This window comes from Phocoena phocoena, chromosome 16 (genome assembly GCF_963924675.1).
Source record: "Phocoena phocoena chromosome 16, mPhoPho1.1, whole genome shotgun sequence".
Taxonomy (NCBI): Eukaryota; Metazoa; Chordata; class Mammalia; order Artiodactyla; family Phocoenidae; genus Phocoena; species Phocoena phocoena.
Genome location: NC_089234.1, coordinates 36,587,422 through 36,608,545, shown reverse-complemented (window position 1 = coordinate 36,608,545; position 21,124 = coordinate 36,587,422). Strand labels below are relative to the sequence as shown.

General features: G+C 41.6%; 1 protein-coding gene and 1 non-coding gene across 2 annotated transcripts in view; both read right to left on the bottom strand.

The window, feature by feature from the left end:
• PANK1 (pantothenate kinase 1) overlaps positions 1–21,124 on the bottom strand; it is a 67,754-nt gene that overhangs the window by 9,963 nt on the left and 36,667 nt on the right. The window contains exons 2-5 of the mRNA XM_065894250.1: positions 16,368–16,720; positions 7,487–7,740; positions 2,294–2,470; positions 1,661–1,784 (exon numbers count right to left, since the gene is read on the bottom strand). Of these exons, the coding sequence (XP_065750322.1) occupies positions 1,661–1,784; positions 2,294–2,470; positions 7,487–7,740; positions 16,368–16,720 (908 nt within the window). The remainder of the gene's footprint in view (positions 1–1,660; positions 1,785–2,293; positions 2,471–7,486; positions 7,741–16,367; positions 16,721–21,124) is intronic.
• Positions 9,581–9,688, bottom strand: LOC136136744 (U6 spliceosomal RNA). Its single transcript, XR_010656680.1, has one exon. It is a non-coding gene; the product is annotated as a U6 spliceosomal RNA (small nuclear RNA).

The window sequence follows — 21,124 nt, the reverse complement described above, 5'->3', positions numbered from 1 at the left end:
ATATACCCTGAGAAAACCATAATTCAAAAAGAGTCATGTACCACAATGTTCACTGCAGCCCTATTTACAATAGTTAGGACATGGAAGCAACCTAAGTATCCATTGACAGATGAATGGATAAAGAAGATGTGGCACATATATACAATGGAATATTACTCGGCCATGAAAAGAAACGAAAGTGAGTTACTTGTAGTGAGGGGGATGGACCTACGGTTTGTCATATAGAGTGAAGTAAGTCAGAAAGAGAAAAACAAATACTGTATGCTAACGCATATATATGGAATTTAAAAAAGTGGTACTGGTGAACCTAGTGGCAGGGCAGGAATAAAGATGCAGATGCAGACGTAGAGGACAGACTTGAGGGCACAGGGTGGGAAGGGGAAGCTGGGACGAAGTAAGAGAGTAGCACTGACATATTTACCCTACCAAATGTAAAATGGATGGCTAGTGGGAAGCTGCTGCATAGCACGAGATCAACTTGATGCTTTGTGATGACCTTGAAGGATGGGATAGGGAGGGTGGGAGGGAGGCTCAAGAGGAAGGGGATGTGGGGATATGTGTATACATATAGCTGATTCACTTTGTTGTACAGCAGAAACTAACACAACATTGTAAAGCACTTATACTCCAATAAAGAGGTGAAAGAAAAATATTGTGAAAGGAGGATGTCTCTCTTGTAACTCCAGAGTTCAAAGGCAGGGCTGCCATCCACCTATTATAAAGACTGCCTCATACCCTGTTTAACAGTCCACTATTCAACTAGAAGGGGGTTGGAAAGGGTTTCTGCAGTACCTGTAATGTTCTAATTCTTGATCTTTGTGGTGGGTATTAGGGGTGTGTGTGTGTGTGTGTGTGTGTGTGTGTGTGTGTGTGTGTGTGTGAAAATTCGTCAGGCTGTACACTTGTGATTGGAGCCCTCTTCTGTAGGTATGTCATATTTCTCTTAAAATTTATATTAAAAAAAAGTCTACTACTGATGCTACTAGATTTTTTAGTGCTTCTTCTACTATTACCTATTCCATGCCCCCTCTTTCTTGTCTTCCTAATACAACTCAGCTGTATTACACATCTACTTTACACATCTTGTATTTCAGAAAAGCGTTCCATTCTTTGCGAAGGAATTTTGCAGTGTTTTAACACATGGTACCAAAGCTTGGTCTGTCATCAGGTCCACCCTTTCTTGTGCCTGGGGCTCTGGCTGGCCCCAGCCGTAGCAAGCTCTCTGTGCTTTGATAGCCCTGTACAATGCTGCTTGAACTCCATGCCACAAGGCAACACTGTAAAGAAGCTGAAAGCAGAGAGAATATCGAATATTGCAAGTGGAATGTTTTACCTGCAATTATTTGCAAGGATGCAGAGAGATTTTCGCCAGCTTTCATTAGGTGTGTGTCCATGAGGTTGGAGAGGTTATGGTATAGATTGTCATTTTTACCATGTTTCCACAGTTAGATGGTTTTGTTTGTCATCATCTAGTGCCTACTTAAAACTAAAACATACTCCTGTCCCTCCCCGCAACACACGCCCCTCATGTCCTACCAGGTGTGACTACGAGGAAGGGCAGGTTTCCTAAGGATCTGTGGTTTTGTGAGGGTCAACAGTTATTGCACTGCCAAACGATGTTTATGAATGACACATGGCTTTCCCTAGGTTAAGGCCTTACCTCATTCAATGCACACATCCGAGCAATGGAGCCAATGTTGTTGGTGATGGTGACCAGGGTGGCTCGGGCGAGGTCTTCCTTGCTGATGGAATCTCGCTTTTCCTTACTCATCATGTTGCCAAAGCTATGTTGGAAATAGTAGCAAGAGGGTTCAAAATCATCCTTAGGCAGGCCCCATGGTTCCACCAAAGTACTGTGGAAAGCTTTATGAATAACTCTGTTTGAGCTCAAATGACCTGATTTGGCTACCATGGTTTACAAGCAGACAGGATTACGGTATGAATGGTTGGCTGCCCTTTTCTTAATAGGGACAAAGTAGCATGGCTATTAACGGGGAAAAAAAAAAAAAAAATTAAATGCCTCTAGATATCTGGACAAGAATGGAACGGGGGAAACGGTTGCAGTTTTCCAGAACCTTCTTTCAAAGCTGCCTTATTTTAAGCACAAGCAACAGGAGCTAAACATCTCAGTGCTTCATCAAGAGCAGGAGATCAAGTCTGAGCTCCAATACCATAGATCCTTGCACCAGGCTGGTGGGTTGACATTTAAAGAAAACAACAACTAAATGAACAGCCAGGGTGGAGAGGTTGCCTTGTGTTTAATCGCTACTGCTCCTAGCTACTTAGTCTCTACCTTGATGCTACCGCAGATCCTTGAAGGCCAAATCGTTCATAGTCTCCTCCGTAAATGTCCTTCACCAGCTTATCAACATTGGTGCTGTCGCCTTTAGCTGCCATTTCCAGAGCTTCTTCAAAGGTCTCACAACCAGTCAGCAAGCAACATAGGCCTAGGAATGTTCCACCTCCAAGACTGAAGGAACAATAAGGTTTATTTTTTAAGTTTTACTTTAAGAGATGCCCATCCAAGTCCCCAACTACATCAATATCACTAATACGGGTTAATAAGAACAGAAGAAAAACAAAGGGGCACTTGAATCAAAGTGCTGGGTGAAAAAGAGCTTTAGGGTAGATTGGATAAAAAAAGAGGGCAGAGACTAAAAGAAACATCAAGGAAAACTTGCCCTGAAGTTTAAGAACAAAACCAGAGAAAGACTCTCACTGATTTCCGTTGTGAGACCTTGAACTAGCCACTGACCTAAGTGCTTCATGCAATCTTCCCGCCTATAAAATGGGGCCAAATCATGATCTATCTCCCTTATTTGCGTGGTCTGAAAGCAGCAAATAACCAGAGAAATGACCTCTATTAAAAAGAAAAAATACAAACATATGTAGCTAAACAAATACTTAGAAAAAGAAACTGTGTGTACCTGAAGCACAGTTCATATCTATAGAGACAAACTCTGTGGTGACAAAACTGAACTGGGACGCTGCCCGGAATAGCTGGCCCCCAAGCTGTATCTTTCATCTGACCTTGCCTCTCTAGCAGAAATAATTTCATTTAAGCTCCTCAAAAATTTCAAAAAGGAAACCACCGATGGATCTCATATTGGATTTTTTTCTAGTAAACTCTAGAAAATGTTATTAGTACTTTACTTACCACCCAATAGTCAAAAAATAGTAACAAAGATCTTAAAATGGTTTCAATGCTCAAACCATGTTTTAAAAGCTTTCAGTTGTTTGGGGGGAAATTCTTCTAAAATAGTCTTTTGAGAAAAAATTAGAAACCAATTATGATAGTTGAAAGTGAACTCAATTGTGTATTAATATCAAAGTTACCTGAGGGGAAGTAAAGCAGATTCAGAGTAAAGCTGTCACCAGTGAGCTCCTGGCAGGAAAGAGCACTGATATGGCCATGAATGGGCCTTACTCTTTACCTACTAGACAGAAGAGCAAATGCACATCAATTTGTTCTGAAGCCTCAAGAGCTGCTAGCTCTGGGAATTCCACATGTGTTTGGCTACTGGCTTTTAAGAGAAAATTCAAGTTGAGATTGAGGTTATTTTTAAAACTTAAATTTGAAAAAAGAAAATTTAGGGTAAATTATACTGACTGTCAATAACTGTTACCAAGAAGGCACCAGATTATAGACACACGGTTCTTTAAATCACATCTAAGGACTAACTGTGATATTTCTTAAATAGTGATTCTTACAAAAATACATACTTGATTGAAATGATGGGTTCTCATGGACAATTAGGTAGCTGGGCACAAGTCACAGTATGCAAACTGTAGGTGCAGTACCACAAGGACAAAAAGAGCTCTGTGGGCATTATTGCCTTGACACCTCAGTCACAGTAGAAAGTTTGGATTCCCTCTAAGAAAGTTTGTCTTCATTTACATTTAACAGGGCGCCTCATGCGACGTCGTTAGTTTCAGTCTACCCTAGAAAGTTAGCGTGGTTTAATGGGAACACTTCTTGGTTTGCGTGTCATCTGAATTTGCCTTGTTTTCTCTCTTTACATTCTTTTAAAAGGCTTGGCTCACATTTCTAGCTCCTACCTTTCATCCACACTAATAACCTTTCTTTGAATATCAGGTATTTGGATTCATCAAGGTGTTCAACAACCAACCCCAAACATAGGCACCTGAAGACACTGGCTGACTTAGAAAGAAGGCAACTCATCATCTGATGTGTTGGTATGAGTGAAAAAGGACACGGGCTTTGTATGACTGGAAAGTGACAGGTGACTCCAGACAAAGAATTGGAGCTGAATGGAGAAAGCGAGCATGAACTGGCACAGCTGGAGCACTGCAGATAGGAGGAAAGAATGCACGGTTGCAGAAGAGCACTTTATTGACCTCCTTAACCTGCTAACCACTCTCTAGTCTAGTGATTCTCTCATAATCAGATACATGTTTGTTTCAGCAGACACACAGCAAGATCCTCAGCAAATCAGAGACCAAAACATCATTTTTTTAAAAAAACCCAACCAACTTGTAGTGAGGAATTTTCGGAAGAAGTAGAAGAATCCAATTACTTGATTATCCATGCCCTTAAAACTGATTCCAAAAGAATGAAATAAGCTGTACTGTTCGTTTCACTGAAGTTTTAAAATTCTTTTCATTCCTCTTTTAATAGATTACACATTCTAACAATGTTAGCTGTTAAGTTCTGTTTTTTCAGTTGACTTCTATAATAAAATTGGAGTTGGTCGACAGAAATGTTGCTACTAATCTAGGATGCAGTAAAGTTACAGACAACACTGAAACAAACCATTTAAAATCACATGCTTAAAAGAAAACTGATACCCTGTAACGATGTGGCTTCCTAAAAATAAAAATGCTTAATGGGAAAACAGGGTATATGAGAATAACAAAAAACCTAGAGTTATAGCTATCACAGTAGGAGTAACAAAATTAAAACTGAAGCCTTTGCTTAAATCAGTGATTCCCAAAGTGTATTCCACACACCGATGTTCACTGCTGACCACAATACAGGCACACCTCATTTTCCTGTGCTGTCCTTTATTACACTTGGCAGATATTGCATTTTTTACAAATTGAAGGTTTGCAGCAATCCTGCATCCGCAAGTCTATCGGTGCCATTTTTCCAAAAACATTTGCTCACTTTGTGTCTCTGTGTCACATTTTGGGCAATTCTCCCAATATTTCAAATTTTAAAGTTATTATTATATTTGTTATGGTGATCTGTGATCTTTGGTGCTACTATCGCATAAGGATTATTACCCACTGAAGGCTTAGATGATGGTTAGCGTTTTTTAGCAATAACATATTTTTTAATAAAGGCATATACATTTTAAAAACATAATTCTAGTGCACACTTAATAGGCTACAGTACAGTGTAAACACAACATTTATATGCACTGAGAAACCAAAAAATTTGTGTGATTCGCCTTATGGCGATACTCGCTTATTGCGGAGGTCTGGAATGGAATCTGCAGTATCTCCGAGGTATGCCTCTAGTTTAGATCAGTGGTTTTCTAACTTGGATCAAAAAAAAACCTTTGGCAGAACAACTCGGTTGGACAAGATCTGCGGCCCAGAAACTTGATATTTCATTCCCCTCCCCCACCTGTGGCAGCCCAAGAAAGGGCTCTCTAGTAACCTTCAGTCTCCTGTAGCACCTTTCCAAAACTACTGGTTACAGAGAGCTTGTAAGGAAGCTTGGGCATCCACACAGGATTTGTTGATGATTGCAAATCAGTGATCATTAACTGGCATTTACCAATAACTGCAATGGATAGGCATTATTGCACATGTGACAGATGCCAAACGTCACAACTGGGCTCATTATTCAAAGACAACCCAGATCCTTGGAACCCCCAAGTTTGAGAGAGCGTACCTGTGATATAATTCATGAATTTGTTAAGTGTTAATGAACAAAATTATAAATATCTCTAATTCTGGAAAATGTTTATCTTGTTGTTACCTTGAGACTAGCTCTACCAATTCAACGGCTCCTTTGGGGACGCAGTTTGTAGTTTCTTAAAAATTATACCTTTCTCAGGAGATCACTCTCTCAAGGTAAAACCAGCTCAGCCGAATTCTTCATTTGTCTCGGACAGTTCTGACAGTCCTAATGAGGCCACGGGGCCCGTTGTGATTCTCATGTGAGCAAGTAAGGTTAGTGCTGTATTCTCAGTGAGAAAATGTATTGACTAGCGGCAATTAACGTACACACCAAAGCCTATATTCCGGACACAAGCGGGATCAGTCAGAATGTGTGGTTCAGGTTTTCTTAACACCACTAACTGTTAACATTTGGGGCTTGATACTTTTTTTGCTGTGGGGGACTGACCAATGCACTGTACGATATTTAGCAGCGTCCCTAACCTCTGGTCACTAGATGCCATTATCATTGCACCTCCAGTTGTGACAACCAAAAAATGTCTCCAGACATTGCCAAACGTCCCCTGGGGGCCTCAATCTTCCCTTCCCCAGTGGTGAACCACTGATGTCTGCAGAACCCATCACAAGTCATGTCAATACGGGAGAAAAGCAGTGCTCTCCTCCTAACGGGTGAGTAGAACCGCAGAATTTCAGTACTGGAAAAGCTTGTAGAAACTAAGAGACAATTCACTCACTTCATGGCACAAACAAGGAAACCGAGGCCCAGAGAAGTTACGTGATATCTTCATCTATCAAAAACAAGGGTTTCAATACCATGTTTCAAAGCACACACCACACACTAGTTCCTTAAGTTGTTCCTCCAAAACTGGGCTCTGTGGTCCAATAAGTTGAAGAAACACTTCATACCAAATCTTCTTATAAGTAAGGAAAACCTGTTTAATTTTGTTTATACTACAATTTCTCAAAGACTTCTGACCCTGGGTCTTTTTCCCGTGTTGAATCCCCATTAACAGGAAGCTGAGCCCACGTGCCCTTGGGGAGTGTGTACATTAAGAAACATGGTACTCTGCTCTGCTCTAGTTGCAGGGCTGTTTTCCCATCCACTGCACTCCCAAATTCCCTGTGAGGTGTGCTGACTATTCCAGTTTGCAGCTGGAGCATTTACCAGAGGGTAAAAAACACTCTTTGTAAACCCAATCTGGCTCACTGATTGGAACGACTATTTCAAGCAATTCTTCCTGTGCTAGGCACCAAGGTACTTCCAGAAAGAAGCCCTCTTTGACCATCCCAAGCATCCTTCCACCTGGATTCTACTGTGCTTGTGGTCCCTGCCATTCACCTGGCACTTAATATGTCTGCCTTTGGGGAAATTTCTGGTATGTGCAACACTTTTTCCCACAACCTCACCAGTTTCCAACCAAGGCTGTGTTTTATTAACCTTTCTATAAATCACCCTGTGTAACATATCCAACAGATCCTTTTTGGTTGGCTGAGGAGGGTAAGATCTTTCTTTTAAAAATGTATTAAATATAAATAACCTTTTCAGAAAGTGGTCTTCAAGGAAGAGGCCTGGGTTTAAGCACAAAAAGGTTCTTCTAGTGGAAACCACGTTTACCTGGTCCCTGTAACTCTTTTGTAGTTGTCCTTGGAGTACACTGCTAGGATGCTGACACCTGAGCCCATGTTCACCAGCAACATAGGGTACGGGTTGTCCAGACAGTACGGCCTTTTTTGACACAATTCGGGATTTGTGGGATTTTCAAAATAGTAACATTCCGGCTTGCCGTTGAAGCCAACAGAGTCAACGTAAAGCAGGCCCTGAATCAGACAGTCCAGTTCGTCCAGTTTGTGGAGCTGAAGGTCAGCAATCTGAAAGAGAAGGAACCCTTGTGAGAGAGACCACTACCACCTCAGGGGAAGCCCCCGGAAGCTTTCAGCTGAACTTAACATGTGTCATGAACAGGAAAAGCATGGAAACGTCCTTCAAGCACCACGCTGTGAAATCTTGTTGAGAACCAGTCATTCCACTGGAAAGGCAGCCTTTACCGGATGTCGTGTCTACCCACGGTGCCTGCTGAGAGACAGGACCCTACCTGATAGCTGGCAAGGAAGCCAGTAGCACGTGGGGTAGGCAGAAGGGTTGCCCCTGAAAGTTATGTCCATGTCCTAATTTTCAGAACCTGTGAATGCTGCCTTATTTGGAAAAAGGGTCTTTGCAGGTGTGATTCAGTGAAGAATCTTGAGATGCAGAGGGCATCCTGGGTTATCAGGGTGGGCCCTAAGTCCACTGACAGTTTCCTTACGAGACACAGGAAAGATCTGACAGACACAGAGGAGAAGGCCGTGTAAAGACGCGAGGCAGAGCCTGGAGAACTGCACCACAGGCCAAGGAAGGCCGATGGCCACCAGATGCTGGGAGAGGCAAAGAATGGATTCTGCCCAGGAGTCTCTGAAGGAAGTGTGGTCCTGCCAACACCTTGATTTCGGCCCTCTGGCCTCCAGAACTATGACTGAGTAAATTTCCGTTGTTTTAAGCTGCTAGGTTTGTGGTAATTTGTTAGAGCAGTCACAGGACTGTTAGAGCACTCACCCAGCATACCTCAGGGTGAGGCAAGTGAGAAATGTTCTGAAAGCAGAAAGGCTCCTACACTTCTTGGCAGGATACGGAGTCCTGAGGGAGGCATGTGAGCCTGGGAGCTGAGGACAATCTCCTCTGAGCCCACACAGCCCAACTCTCCTTTTCCCAAGCCTGGGCTTTGGAGTTCGACAGACCTGGCATTGAAAGCTATAACTCCAACTCTTACCTAATTGAGGGATGTGGGGCAAGTTACTTAACTTCTCAAGCCTCAGTTTCCTCCTCTGTAAAATGGGAATAATACCCACAGTGCAGTATTGTGAAGGTTACGTGATAATAATACACGTAAAATGTTAACACAGGGCTTGGCAAGTGCAAAGGACTCAGAAAATATTTACTCTTTTATTAATAGCTGAGGTGGTCCCAGAGTGTCCTTTCATGCTCCTATGAAACAAAAACTCCTATTCTCCTAGGTACGGGGGAAAAAAGTAAAGGGGAATGAGCTGGCTGAGGGCTAGCCTTAGCAGAGGATGGGTACTTTGCATCCTCAAAAGTTTATTCACAATCCTCAAGAGTGATATTACTGCTGGTCCAAAAAAAAAAAAAAAGAATCTAACATTCACCAACATGAAACTGAACCAATGATCGAAGATCATTTTCAAGTTTTAATTTAAATTAAAAAAAATCTCTTTAAGAAAATAATAACTGGTATTTATTATTTACTATATGCCAAGCACCTGTACTAGATCATTTAATTCTCACAAAAACCCTATGAGGAGGTATTGTTATCCTAATTCTATGGTTAAGGCTCATAGAGCTTAAATAATTTTGCCTAAGTGATACAACTAGCAAATGCCTCCTAGTAACTCGCTGTTCTTCTCTTGTCTTCATTCATAATGAGTCCTGCTTCTGGGATCTGGAAACCACCTACACAACTACTATACTTAGATATTTTGCCCCAAAAGCATCATCTTCATTATAAAAGTTAATAGCTAGAAGAAAACTTTTGACTTTTTGTCACTCACCTGAATGTCCCATTCAACAAAAATCCACTGAAGCTATACCTGCAGAGCAGAATTAGTTAGAATAGGTTACCAGCAAGGTGGTAGACGTTTTCTTTTTTTAAACATCTTTAAAAATATGGAACACTTCACAAATTTGCGTGTCATCCTTGCGCAGGGGCCATGCTAATCTTCTCTGTATCGTTCCAATTTTTAGTGTATGTGCTGCCGAAACGAGCACTAGACGTTTTCTTGATACACAGAAACAATCATTCTAAATGACACTTGGTGATAAAGTTCATCTAACTCATAAGTGATTTTGAACATTTCATTTTTCACCAAGTGGAACTTTTGGGTGAGATGCATGTCATGATTCACGTGTTCAGGGGGTAATACTATAGGTATAAGGCTATCTGGAGACCTAAACGCTATAGTGACACAGCCGTGTAAACGCTATCTTCTCATCCTCCGGGATTCCCTGGCCCTATCAACGTCTTCCAATGCGCTCACGGCGTGGGTCACATTCTGGCATGTTTTTGGTTCAGTGGGTGCCCCTGAGCACCACGCTCAAAGGCCTGTCCATAATAATGGCTTAATAAACACTTCTTAAATGGAACAGGGAAAACTGTCCCCTCCTGGATCACCACAAACCGAAAAGTAGCGATTTCATCACCCAGTCTTGGGGCCATAGGTTCACCTGCTTAAAAATTAATCGGAGGTCCATCAACAATATTGACAGCAGTGCCCAGAACCAACATCACAAACACGAACAGTGACACCATCTGTTCAGGGGACATCCTGAAACTATGTTCGGGAAAAAGAAAAACCTGTCAGGGCAAGTAAACAAAGCACGTAGCTTTGCTCTGAAGGGAAAGATCTCACCTTTCCCCTTAAAATCACTTTCAAATAAAGTGCTAGCAGCAAACGAACATCTCTTCTATAACATTTTACTGAGGGATGGATATTTCTGAAGCCTGAGGTCATGCATCCCCAAACTGGGAAACAGAAATATTAGTCACTTTCATGGAGACCTACGGAGACCTCCCTCAAAGGTCTTTTCCATCCAGGAATAGAGACAGGCTCCCAAGTGTAAGCGATGAGTCAAATCATTACTTGGACAGTATGTTCAGATCCCAGCTATGCAGAAACACTCTTTCTTTGGGTTTAGTTTTCTTTATACCAGGGTAACAAAAGCAAATGCTGCAGGAGCCAATAAAGGAGTGAAGTCCCTTGACTAAATGTTAAAGTAACAGAATGATGGGGATTGTGGCACACAGACAATCCACACGTATTTAAAATTCACTGCAGCCCGTTGTTGCCATGTGGTAATAAGGGCTTAATGTTGCCAAATGATTCTATTTCTCAAGAGCTGGAAACCCAGATTTTTATGTGAAAACTTCCAATTTTTAAATGCTGGCAGCTAGTTTTAAATTAAAAAAAAAAAAACCCCATCAGATCCAGCAAACATACAGATGAAGCTTCAGCTAATGTGAACATAACCTTGTCACCAAGGCGTGCTGGTAAATGTTTAACAACCAGCTCCCTGGGAGCAAATGCCCTGGTTTATAGCATTTACCAGTTTCCACGGTATAATCACTCCCACCATAGCCAGCTTCAAGCTACCAACACGATGTCACTAAACACAGCGTTGGGAAGACACAATGCGCTCTCATGCACACAATGGGCTCTCGCGAACCAGTAGGAGCTGATTTCAGCACCCCACTGCTCGCGACTCTCCTCAGCACTTTTGGAAAGTATGAGTTCTGCCAATTCCTAAATCATTAAGCTTAAACTATTCCCCAAACTTAACACCAACAAACCAAACTTGCCCTAAGACTCAAACTCTGTAAATAACGGAAGTAGGGGAAGAAATAAAGTAAAAAAAATAATTTTTTTTTCAAACTACTACTGTGATAAACTAACTTTGCTTTGCCTAGTCCCAAAGTCACCCAAGCAAGCATGGGTGCAGTGGGGTTCCCAAATTTTAGGTGCCATCAGAATCACCTGGGGGGCTTGTTAAATCACAGATCGCTGGGTCCCACTCCCAGAGTTTCTGATTGCATGTCTAACGATATCGCAGGTGATGTTGACGCTGTTAGTCCTAGGACCACACAGACTTTGGAGCTGAAGAGCTGGGATTAATGCATGACCCCACTCCAGTACAGTGACAACAGGCCTTCAATAAAATCACATACTCTCCCCAATAGCAGCTGCCTTGGCTAACCTGCAGGGCTGTTTTCAAGAATCCAGTGAGATGGCTGTGTGAACATGCTTTGGAAACATGAGTTATACATGCATTTTATATAAGAAGTAAAATAATTCAGGTCTTCTTATCTCAAGTTGAAATACATTTGGAAACATTTCCAAACCGAAAACTCTTAATTTCTCAAAGGAATTCAGTGATTCCCTGTATGATGAAATTAGAAAAAATATGGATTCTAAACACATGTTCAGGATACAACTCTAAGAGGTTCTCCTTATGTGCTTCAGTCTGTCAAAAATAAATACTGTTACATATAAGATGGCTAAACAACAAGGTCCTACGGTATAGCACAGGGAACTATATTCAATACCCTGTGATAAACCATAGTGGAAAAGAATATGAAAAAGGAGGTATGTATATATGTATAACTGAATCACTCTGCTGTATAGCAGAAATTAATGCAACATTGTAAATCAACTAGACCTCAATAAGATAAACTTCAAAAGTAACTAAATAAATAGCTGAGTAAATAAATCCGGTAAAAACCATCCCAGGAGGTTCCATACCTACTCTCTCTATGGACCTACCCCAAACCAGTTCCATCACTCTCCTGTGCTTGAGAAATGAGTCACCACATCGTTTTGCACGAAATGAATAAAATACACATCTGTGCGATACCCCACACTTCCCAAGGTGCTTTTGCTGACCCTGGCTCCATAAATCATAATGGAAGTGGCAGAAGAGGTTATCTTACTAAACCAAGAACAATTTGCATATAAAATGGTTGATTCTGGATTATAAATTACACTCGGGGCTCTTTTCTCCTCACACAGGACAGCTAACTGAGACCTGAGAGAGAGATGAATTTCAAATGTGTTCTGTGAGTGAGAAAAATAACAAAACCTCAAAGATGGCTTCTTCCTCCTGGCACCCAATGATAAAAGGGGTACATGAAAGGCCAAAAGGGTCGAGCCAGAATGAAGTGTAGGATGACGGTATCTACAAAGCTTATGCTCCTGCAATATCACAAATCAGTTCCTGGATTAATAAAAGGAACCCAGCTAATAATGAATGGTCTACTTAGATTTAGAATTTCACACATCCACAATTACCTTATTATCCCCTCCTGATGATTTTTCCACCATTATTAACTTTTTTCGGTTGTGTCCTTGGAGATTTCTGGCTTAATGAAGGCCAATTCTTAAGTCCTCACACCTTGAAAAAAATGTAGTGAAGCAATAAGAGAATCTTTTACTGTTCCCTAAATCTCATGTAAACCCAGTAAGATTGTTGTTATATCCTGCTTGTTTAGATGGTAGGTATTTGTTTTCTTCTGAAAAATGAAAAGAGTCACTCCTAACTTCTAATAAATGTTAGTCTTGGACTGAACAAAACTTACAAGGAAAAGTGTCTCTTGTAATGAAGAGCTAAGTGGACAAAAGGGATGACTTTTTTCTAAAAATTTTCTATCATTAGAATACTTTGCATTCTAAATAGGACTCCTGTTGAAGTTGGAAAGTGTGCTTGTGGATGAAAATATTAGAGTTGGTACATAAAATATTCTGGTAGGTTATTTAAAACAACACTCGCAGAACATAGACAGTGGGGAGAAACACAAAGTTCAATAAAATCTACAGGATTAAGTGCCCTGGTACACAACCACATGGGAGCCTCCCCTCTGAGAACCACTTTCTCAGATTGTAGGATTCTTCATTGGCCTACCAATCTCTTGGAGCATATGTTGTTTAAGTTTGTCTTTTGTGTTCCACTTTGTTGAATCATTAATTTTGAAGGCAGACTTTTGCCAGGTAGAAATTTGTTTGCGACAGTGATCCTAAAATGTTGAAGGAAGGAAGGAGAGAGGGAGGGAGGGAGGGAGGAAGGAAGGAAGGAAAAGGGGAAAGGAAGAAGGAGGAAGGAAAAAAAGAAAGGAAAAGGAAGAAAGAAATGCAGCTTTGTTCAACTGAAAGTATTCTACACAGGGGTCTAGTTTAATGCTTGTCTCGTGGCTTTGTAACTCTTTCTTGTACCTTCTAAAATTGATGAAGACTAGTTAACATTATCTAAGGATTTAAGTACATTTACTATATACGAAAAGGACACAGTCATCAGACATAACAATTGCTAACTATTCAGCGTCGGCTGAACATCATTTAGATAGCCCTAGTTACTCGGGTTTTTAAAATACATGTCTGCAAACTTGTATTATGCTCAAAAGAGTGATTTTATATAACAACGACAGGACTTTACAGGTACGTATATACACTGCTTTATTATTTGTCAGATTGTTTACTACATAGTATAGTAGCATATATTGATCCTTTACAACTTAGGGTGCACCTTCAATTTCCCATTCTGGAAAAGGGAAGAGCTTGGATACATTATACCTAAGGGCCTTAGCACTTACTAACCCTAACTCTTCCCCATACCAGCCTGGTTTGCTCTATTTCTTCTTCGGGTTCCTACTCCAATGTTACCTCATCACGCAAAGACCTGCCCAGCACTTCCTATCCCCCTTACCTATTTATTTTCTCCACTTATTGCCATTTGATATACTCCATAATCACTTATTTGATTATTGACCATCTCCCTGCACTAGAATATAAGCTCCAGGAAGGCAGGGGCTTTGTTTTGTTCATAACAGTACTTGTTGCATTGACAGAGTATGATAAATACTTGTTGAATGAGAATGAATGCTTGGGAGAGAGAATGATAAAACCTATTCATCCTCACAAACTTTGGAAGGATCAGGGCATATCACTTACTGACAGACGGGCTACAGGAAGAGATATGTCTTCAATTGTTTTCACTTTGGCCAAGACTGAGCATGGAAATAGAAGGCAGGCCATATAATACTTTCTTTTATAGATGGCCAGGCTGTTAGGCAAATACTCCAAACTTGCTCCCTGCACCAGTCTGTTCATTAGGCTCCAGAAACCTCCTGAAGGAGCAGAGCCTCCTTTATCTTGGCTGTAATAAGATATGACCTTTCTCGGTTCAGAAACTTGAGAAACACACTTGCTCGTGGCCAACACAGATTGAGTAACTTTCTGGAATCCAGGGCATTACCCAAGAGGAGGGATGGAGACTTTGATGGAGCTTGCTTAAATGTCCCAGGTCACCTTGGTACACTTCAGGTTCCCTAGTCGAGATGGACACAGAGGACATCCTTGAGAGACCTGGGGAGCTCACAGCACTAGGGGTGGGTCAGCACTTCCTGAATCAGAATTGAGCCGACACCCAGCTCTCACCTAGGGGACGGTATTTAGCGCCTCTTCATCTCTCTTTAGCTTTAGTTTCCTTATCCGCCTAAACATCTTACTGCCACTTTCTGAAAATGATGAAACTGAGGCCCACAGGAGGGACATGTCTTGCCCTGTCACCCAGCTAGTTAAATGCAGAAACAGCACTAGAATTCAGGATCAGTGCTTTTTCATTTATGAATTTGAACTTAATTCTCATGCCCCTGGATCTCAACTTTCTCAGTTTCAAAACTCTTCAATCATTGGGTCCCTTTAGTGGGAAAAAGATCCCATGGATCATTTAAGTAAGTGGCAGTGTCAGATTCTGCTGGCAAGGGAAAGGGGACACAGGAGGAAAAGCCAAAACCTGAATATAATCAATCTGACTTAATATAATGCTCTAGGGCTCTATCGCCAGCTCTTGTAGAAACTACTTATCAACGAGATAAATGATGTTACTTTTGAGGATGCAAATAAAATTTGCAATTATAGCTTTATTAAGTACCATGAATAATGCATTGATTTATGAATTTATTCATTAATGATAAACTTTCTGGTGAGACTAATCCCCACATCTTCCAACCCTTCCTTCTCCTATGTTCAATCACTACTGTTAATTGAATTTTCTTTATCTTCTCTACCTATTGTTTCTCTTTCTTCTCATTTTATTCCCTGTGAGATGAAGCTAGACAGTATCGAGATTATCTTGACTGTAGAAATGGGGAAATTGGAACACATAGGTGTTAGGGATTGCTTAACAAAGAGAAAGTTAGGACTCCATGTCACTCATCCGTATCTTCCACTTAGCCAACTTTGCCAAATCTAAAGAAGCAACACTGCCAGTCAGGATATAGTATTATTCTTATTATGTAGAGCCATACTCCCTAAATCATATTCACCAATAATGCAATTCACCTCCAAATAATGTCAAAGATTTCATTTTTGTTTGTGAGCAAAACTTCTGAAGGACATTCATAAAACACAAATGATACAGAGCAAATGGGTAGAAAGAAGTAATCATTTTTAGTAAGATGCGTAGAAAGCCTTTCCTCCAGGCCTCGGTCTATATATCTATGAAACTGGCACAGTGATTATGGTTTTCATGAAACATAAGAGTCTGTGGAAAACTAAAATACTTCAGAAGGGGATTTACATCACCTCGTCTTTGGCATATTGTGCAGAAGTAATTGTAACAAAAATGATGAGGACGGCCAATATGTATTGAGCACTAAGTGCTGGGTACATATTATCTCATTCAATCCTTCATGTAACAACCCTATGAGGCAGAAACTATTTTTACTCTCCTATAGATGAGGAAACTGAGGCACAGAGGGGTGAAGTAAGCTTGTCCAAAGTCCCAAGCCTAGTGGTCAGGTTCTTCCATAAGAGATGCCATGATCATGGCCATGGGAGAGGTTTTCTTTCTTTCTCTAAGAGGTGGTTTTGTTGTTTGCAGGGGGGTAAAGCGGACCTACCGTTCTGAAGTCCTCTTCGAACTTAAAAGCCCCGCCTCCCGTGGCACAGAGAGTGGTGTGGAGGCTGGAGAAGTTCTTCTCGCTGCCCATCTGGATGAACCTGTGCATCGCGCAGCTGGGAAAGCGGATGAAATGCAGGTTCCCCTTCCGCCCACACATGGTCAAGTTTTTCAGTTCCAGGTGAACGTCTCGGATCCCGGTTTTCCCGTAAGCCGTGTTCGAAGTCAAATACTTCCTGATGCTCTTCAGGTTCTCCACTTCCTCTTGTTCCTCTTCAGCTGTAATATCCTTCGGTTCAAAGTAGACCAATTTAACCAGCGTCCCACCGATATCCATGCCGAACCACGGGAACGCTAGCGGACAGAAAGACAGAGTGCCCTTGAATTCTGGACAAAGAAATGGGCCGCCTTTGAATAGTCAATAATGAAACGCAGTGGTGTTGCATCTATGGCTGCATTTACCATGCAGTTTACCTGAATTCAACTATAGGTGCCTAAAAGAAGAGACAGGCGAGGAGAAATTCACACTTTAAATGGTGTCCATGATTCTGCCTACATTTCATTCAGAATCGGCCTCGGAATTGAGTATGAGATGAGAATAAGATTCCCTAAGCCAGTCTCAATTCCCACGTGGTTCTCAGGGCTCCAGAATCTCACCAAATAGAGTTAACTTCCATACTTAAAGATACATATTTTGCATACACTCTGGCTCCCAAATGCTATTTTATCAGAATCTCAGCCAAAGAAAACAGTGATCTGTTCTGATGCCAGAGGAAACGCTGGCTATGCTAAGTGTACCAAGAGATGGTGCGTTGACCTCTACGCCTCACGGTGTCTTCCTAGCTCATTCTTCGATGATCATTTTTACAGCATTCAATTTTTGCCTTCATGAGCTGACTTTATATGACATGACTCCACTGCTTTAAACTACAGAATAAATAGGAAAGAGAAAGGAGAGAGAGTGGGCTGTGAGAGCTGAGGGGCACACATGATGACTCCTATGGCGACAGGATTCTCAAAAGAACAGCTTGAGCTACAACTCATTTCTTTCTTTATTAAGGAGAGAAACTCTCTCCACCTCAAATGGCCCGCCCAGAAGTCCTCACCTCACCCATGTGTCCTCTGCCACAGATTCTGATTTAATTCTGAGGGAGGATCTAGGCACGAGCATTTTTTTTTTTTTTTTTTTTACGTTCCCCAGAGGTTCCAACTTGCAGGCTTGCAAACAGCTAAGCCACAAGAACCATGACCACTGAGAATCAAGCCCACAAATAGCATAGCTCCTGACCAGGTCTGCAACACAAAGGCATGTTTTGTGTTTTATATATATATATACATATATATATATATATATATATATATATATATATATATTTTGCAGTACGCGGGCCTCTCACTTGTTGTGGCCTCTCCCATTGCGGAGCACAAGCTCCGGACGCGCAGGCTCAGCGGCCATGGCTCATAGGCCTAGCCGCTCCACGGCATGTGGGATCTACCCGGACCGGGGCACGAACCCATGTCCCCTGCATCGGCAGGCGGACTCTCAACCACTGCACCACCAGGGAAGCCCTGTGTTGTATTTTTTTACATAAATATATATTTTAATCTGCTGGAGAGGCTTATCTATGACAAAATGAATTTCCATCGTAATTATTTTTATTGTTATTACAGAATGGGCTGAGCTCCCTGAACAGGCTGACTTTATTTAGAGGCAACCTGGAAAGCTAACGCTGGGCTGTCATATGTTCTGTAATGAACACGGGGCAAACCCAAGTGGGAATCCAAAATTTGGAGTCTCCCTTTTCACCTTCCTCAGCAGACTCCATGGGCTAAAGCTGAAACTTCTATTAAAACTGAGTCTAAAGACTCAAGAAGTAAAAGTGGCTTCTTTCAAAAAGCTTATTTTATTCAGCCCTAGAGAACATCCATTTGAGCCCTGGTCAAACTGTGCACATTACACCTAGAGATTACACTGCCAGGAACATACCTGGGACCTAGAGGGCTTCTTTTTTCTAGGCAGCCCCACTATTAAGCTCTCTTCATGGGTACACTGGGGAGGGAGGAGGAAGGAGTACATAGGAGGAAGCCATTGCTGAACAGAATCTTCTCTCCTGTGCTTCCCTGTTGTCATTTTAGCTGTGATCCAAGCCAGCTGTTCCACACTTAGTAAACAGTAACTCTAATGGTATAGAAAAATAAAACCTCAAACTCCCAAAAAGATTAAGAGCAGCAAATGCCACTGACAAGACCAATTTAACAAATGTCCTATTATCTTTGCAGAAGTTTGCAAAGCAAATCCCACACAGCCCAGTGTAGGGTGGGAAGCTTGCTTATCCAGCCTAGCAGGAGAGAATAGAAAACTGGAAACAGTTTATCCCTATCTCACAGATGACATTTCTTGGTCCATTCTCTAAAAATTACTGTCAGCATGGCCCACAGTGTAGGTAGTAGGTAAATCCTTGATTTAGAATTCAGACCAATTGCTTCCCAGAAGCAGCAGCCAGTAACTAGCTCACATTAACTCCCTCCACCTCCCTGATCTCAATTTCCTTATCTGTGAAAGGAGTGGACTGCGTAAGAATGGCCTCCAGTTCCCTCCCTCCCATAAACTTTCCTTGGATTTTTAAAGAAACACACACAAAAAATCGCAACTACCCCTAATCACGCAGGCCATCCAGAGCCGTAGTTTTAAACCCCACTGAAATACGCTATAGTACATCAACAGGTGCCCAGGCTATGCAATTGGGGCTGCAGGTGTAATCCATTCTCATCAAAGTAGGAAAGACGTACTACTGGATAGGATGGGGGAAGGGCATTCTGGAACATTGCTAGGATAACTATTTTTGAAAGACAACGACATCTATTACACATCTAGCAACATCTATTAAAATTAGAAGTACACATACATTTTTAATGCAGTTAATCCCTCTCTTGGACCATATTAGAAAAAGGACCAGTATTCGAGGACGGGTGTAAGGAAGTTCACTGCACCCCTTACAGTGGCCAAATTTAAGAAAAACAAAAAAGCAAGATCAAAACAAATTGGAAACAATGTGCATACCCTTTAACAGAGAAACTTCAATAAAGCATGACTTCCAAACCATGGAATATTAGGCAGACATTAAAAAGAATGAATGAGATCTATACTAACTGCCTAGAGGGATACACCCCCAATCTTCTGTTAATGAGATAAGCAAGAGATACCTAGAAGTGTAAATAATTTATTAACCCCATCTGTTTCAAAAAAAAGTAGGGGAGGGAGGGAGGAAAGAAAGGAGGAAGGGAGGGATGAAGGACAGCAGGCAGGCAGGTGGAAAGAAGACCCTTAAGTGTTTATGATTTTATGAGTCCACAGGAAGGTACAGAGGGCCACCCCTTCAGGTTGTTAATATTGTCAGAGGGTGGCAGGATAAGCAGGTTTTATAGGTAGAGGTTAGAAGTCAGGGGAGAGGATGAGAAAATTCTATACTTAGAACTTGCAGTATATAAAGAAGTAAAAAAAATAAGAATTCAGTGATAATGGAAAATAGGAGACACCTTAGCACAGAATGGACAGAATAAGTTGTGTGTAACCCAGAAAAGCCCCTACATGGCCTTTATTTGGTTGGATATTGTTAAGTACAGGAAACTGAAAAGAGGTCTCACTTTTTAAAATGCATCAGGGGACAGGTAAGCATTTTGTAAGTTATTTACAATTCCAGTTTCTTCTTCCTGCTTCACCTCCTGCGCAGTTTTGAGCCACTTCAAAGCTTTTGTTAGCAACTCAGCAAAACGGGGGGGAAAGTGTAGAGTTTTGGAAATTCAGTTAAATGTCATATCGGCAGTTTGGGTTAAGGTAAAAGGGAGCAAGGATTGGAAAACTATAGTTTGAATGGCAATAGAAATTGCTTTCACTTACCTATATTCATTTCTTACCTTCATGAAAAATTAAATGCTCTTCTATTCACATTTTAATGCTTTTATAGGACACTGTCATATTTTAAATGTTCAGTTTTATTTATCTTCCTGATATCAAGGTCTACCTAAACTACACTTCCCGTATACGAGCTGTGGATGGAGACAGAAGAGAAGGGGAAAGAAGAAATCCCAATGTAGCTATAATCCATGACTCACGTTTTCTTTCATCCAGGGTATGCAGATGCTTTGATAAATTCAGCTGAACCACTAAGGGCCTGTTCTGTGTTTGCCAGAAGTGATGCTCGTTCTAGATACAGAATGTCTGCATTCACCCTTTACTCCTCCCTTTTAAACCCAGATGCCTTTTTTAGTTCAGAAGTCTCTAGATCAAGAGGACCCACATCCAGAGCTGATGTCAAAATGACCCCCTAATTTAGTGCCAACTGTGCATCATCCAGGTGCTGTGACTGGGTGGGACTGCGGGGTTCTCTCCTTTGGGGAGGGGATGAGTGTTTCACCTGCAGGAGGGGCAGCGAGCCAAATATCTGGTAATCAGAAGAGCAAACTGTGGTCGTCATTAGGGCTGCTGCTTCCCTTGCTTCCTGGCCCGTGGGGTCAGACTACAGTTCCTGGCCATTTCTGAATGGAGCCGGGCAATGTGCTTCATCTGGACAGTGAGTTAGGAATGGAAATGGTGTGTGTCACTTTCAGGCAAGAGTGAGTACTTACGGCTAGTGTCAGACCTTGCAGAACTCTTTCTCTGTTACCGTGACCACCAAAATTAAAGATAATGATTGCTCCATCAGCCAGGATGCAGAGTCAAGACGAGCCATATTGGAACCCCAGCTGCCCATCAATGAA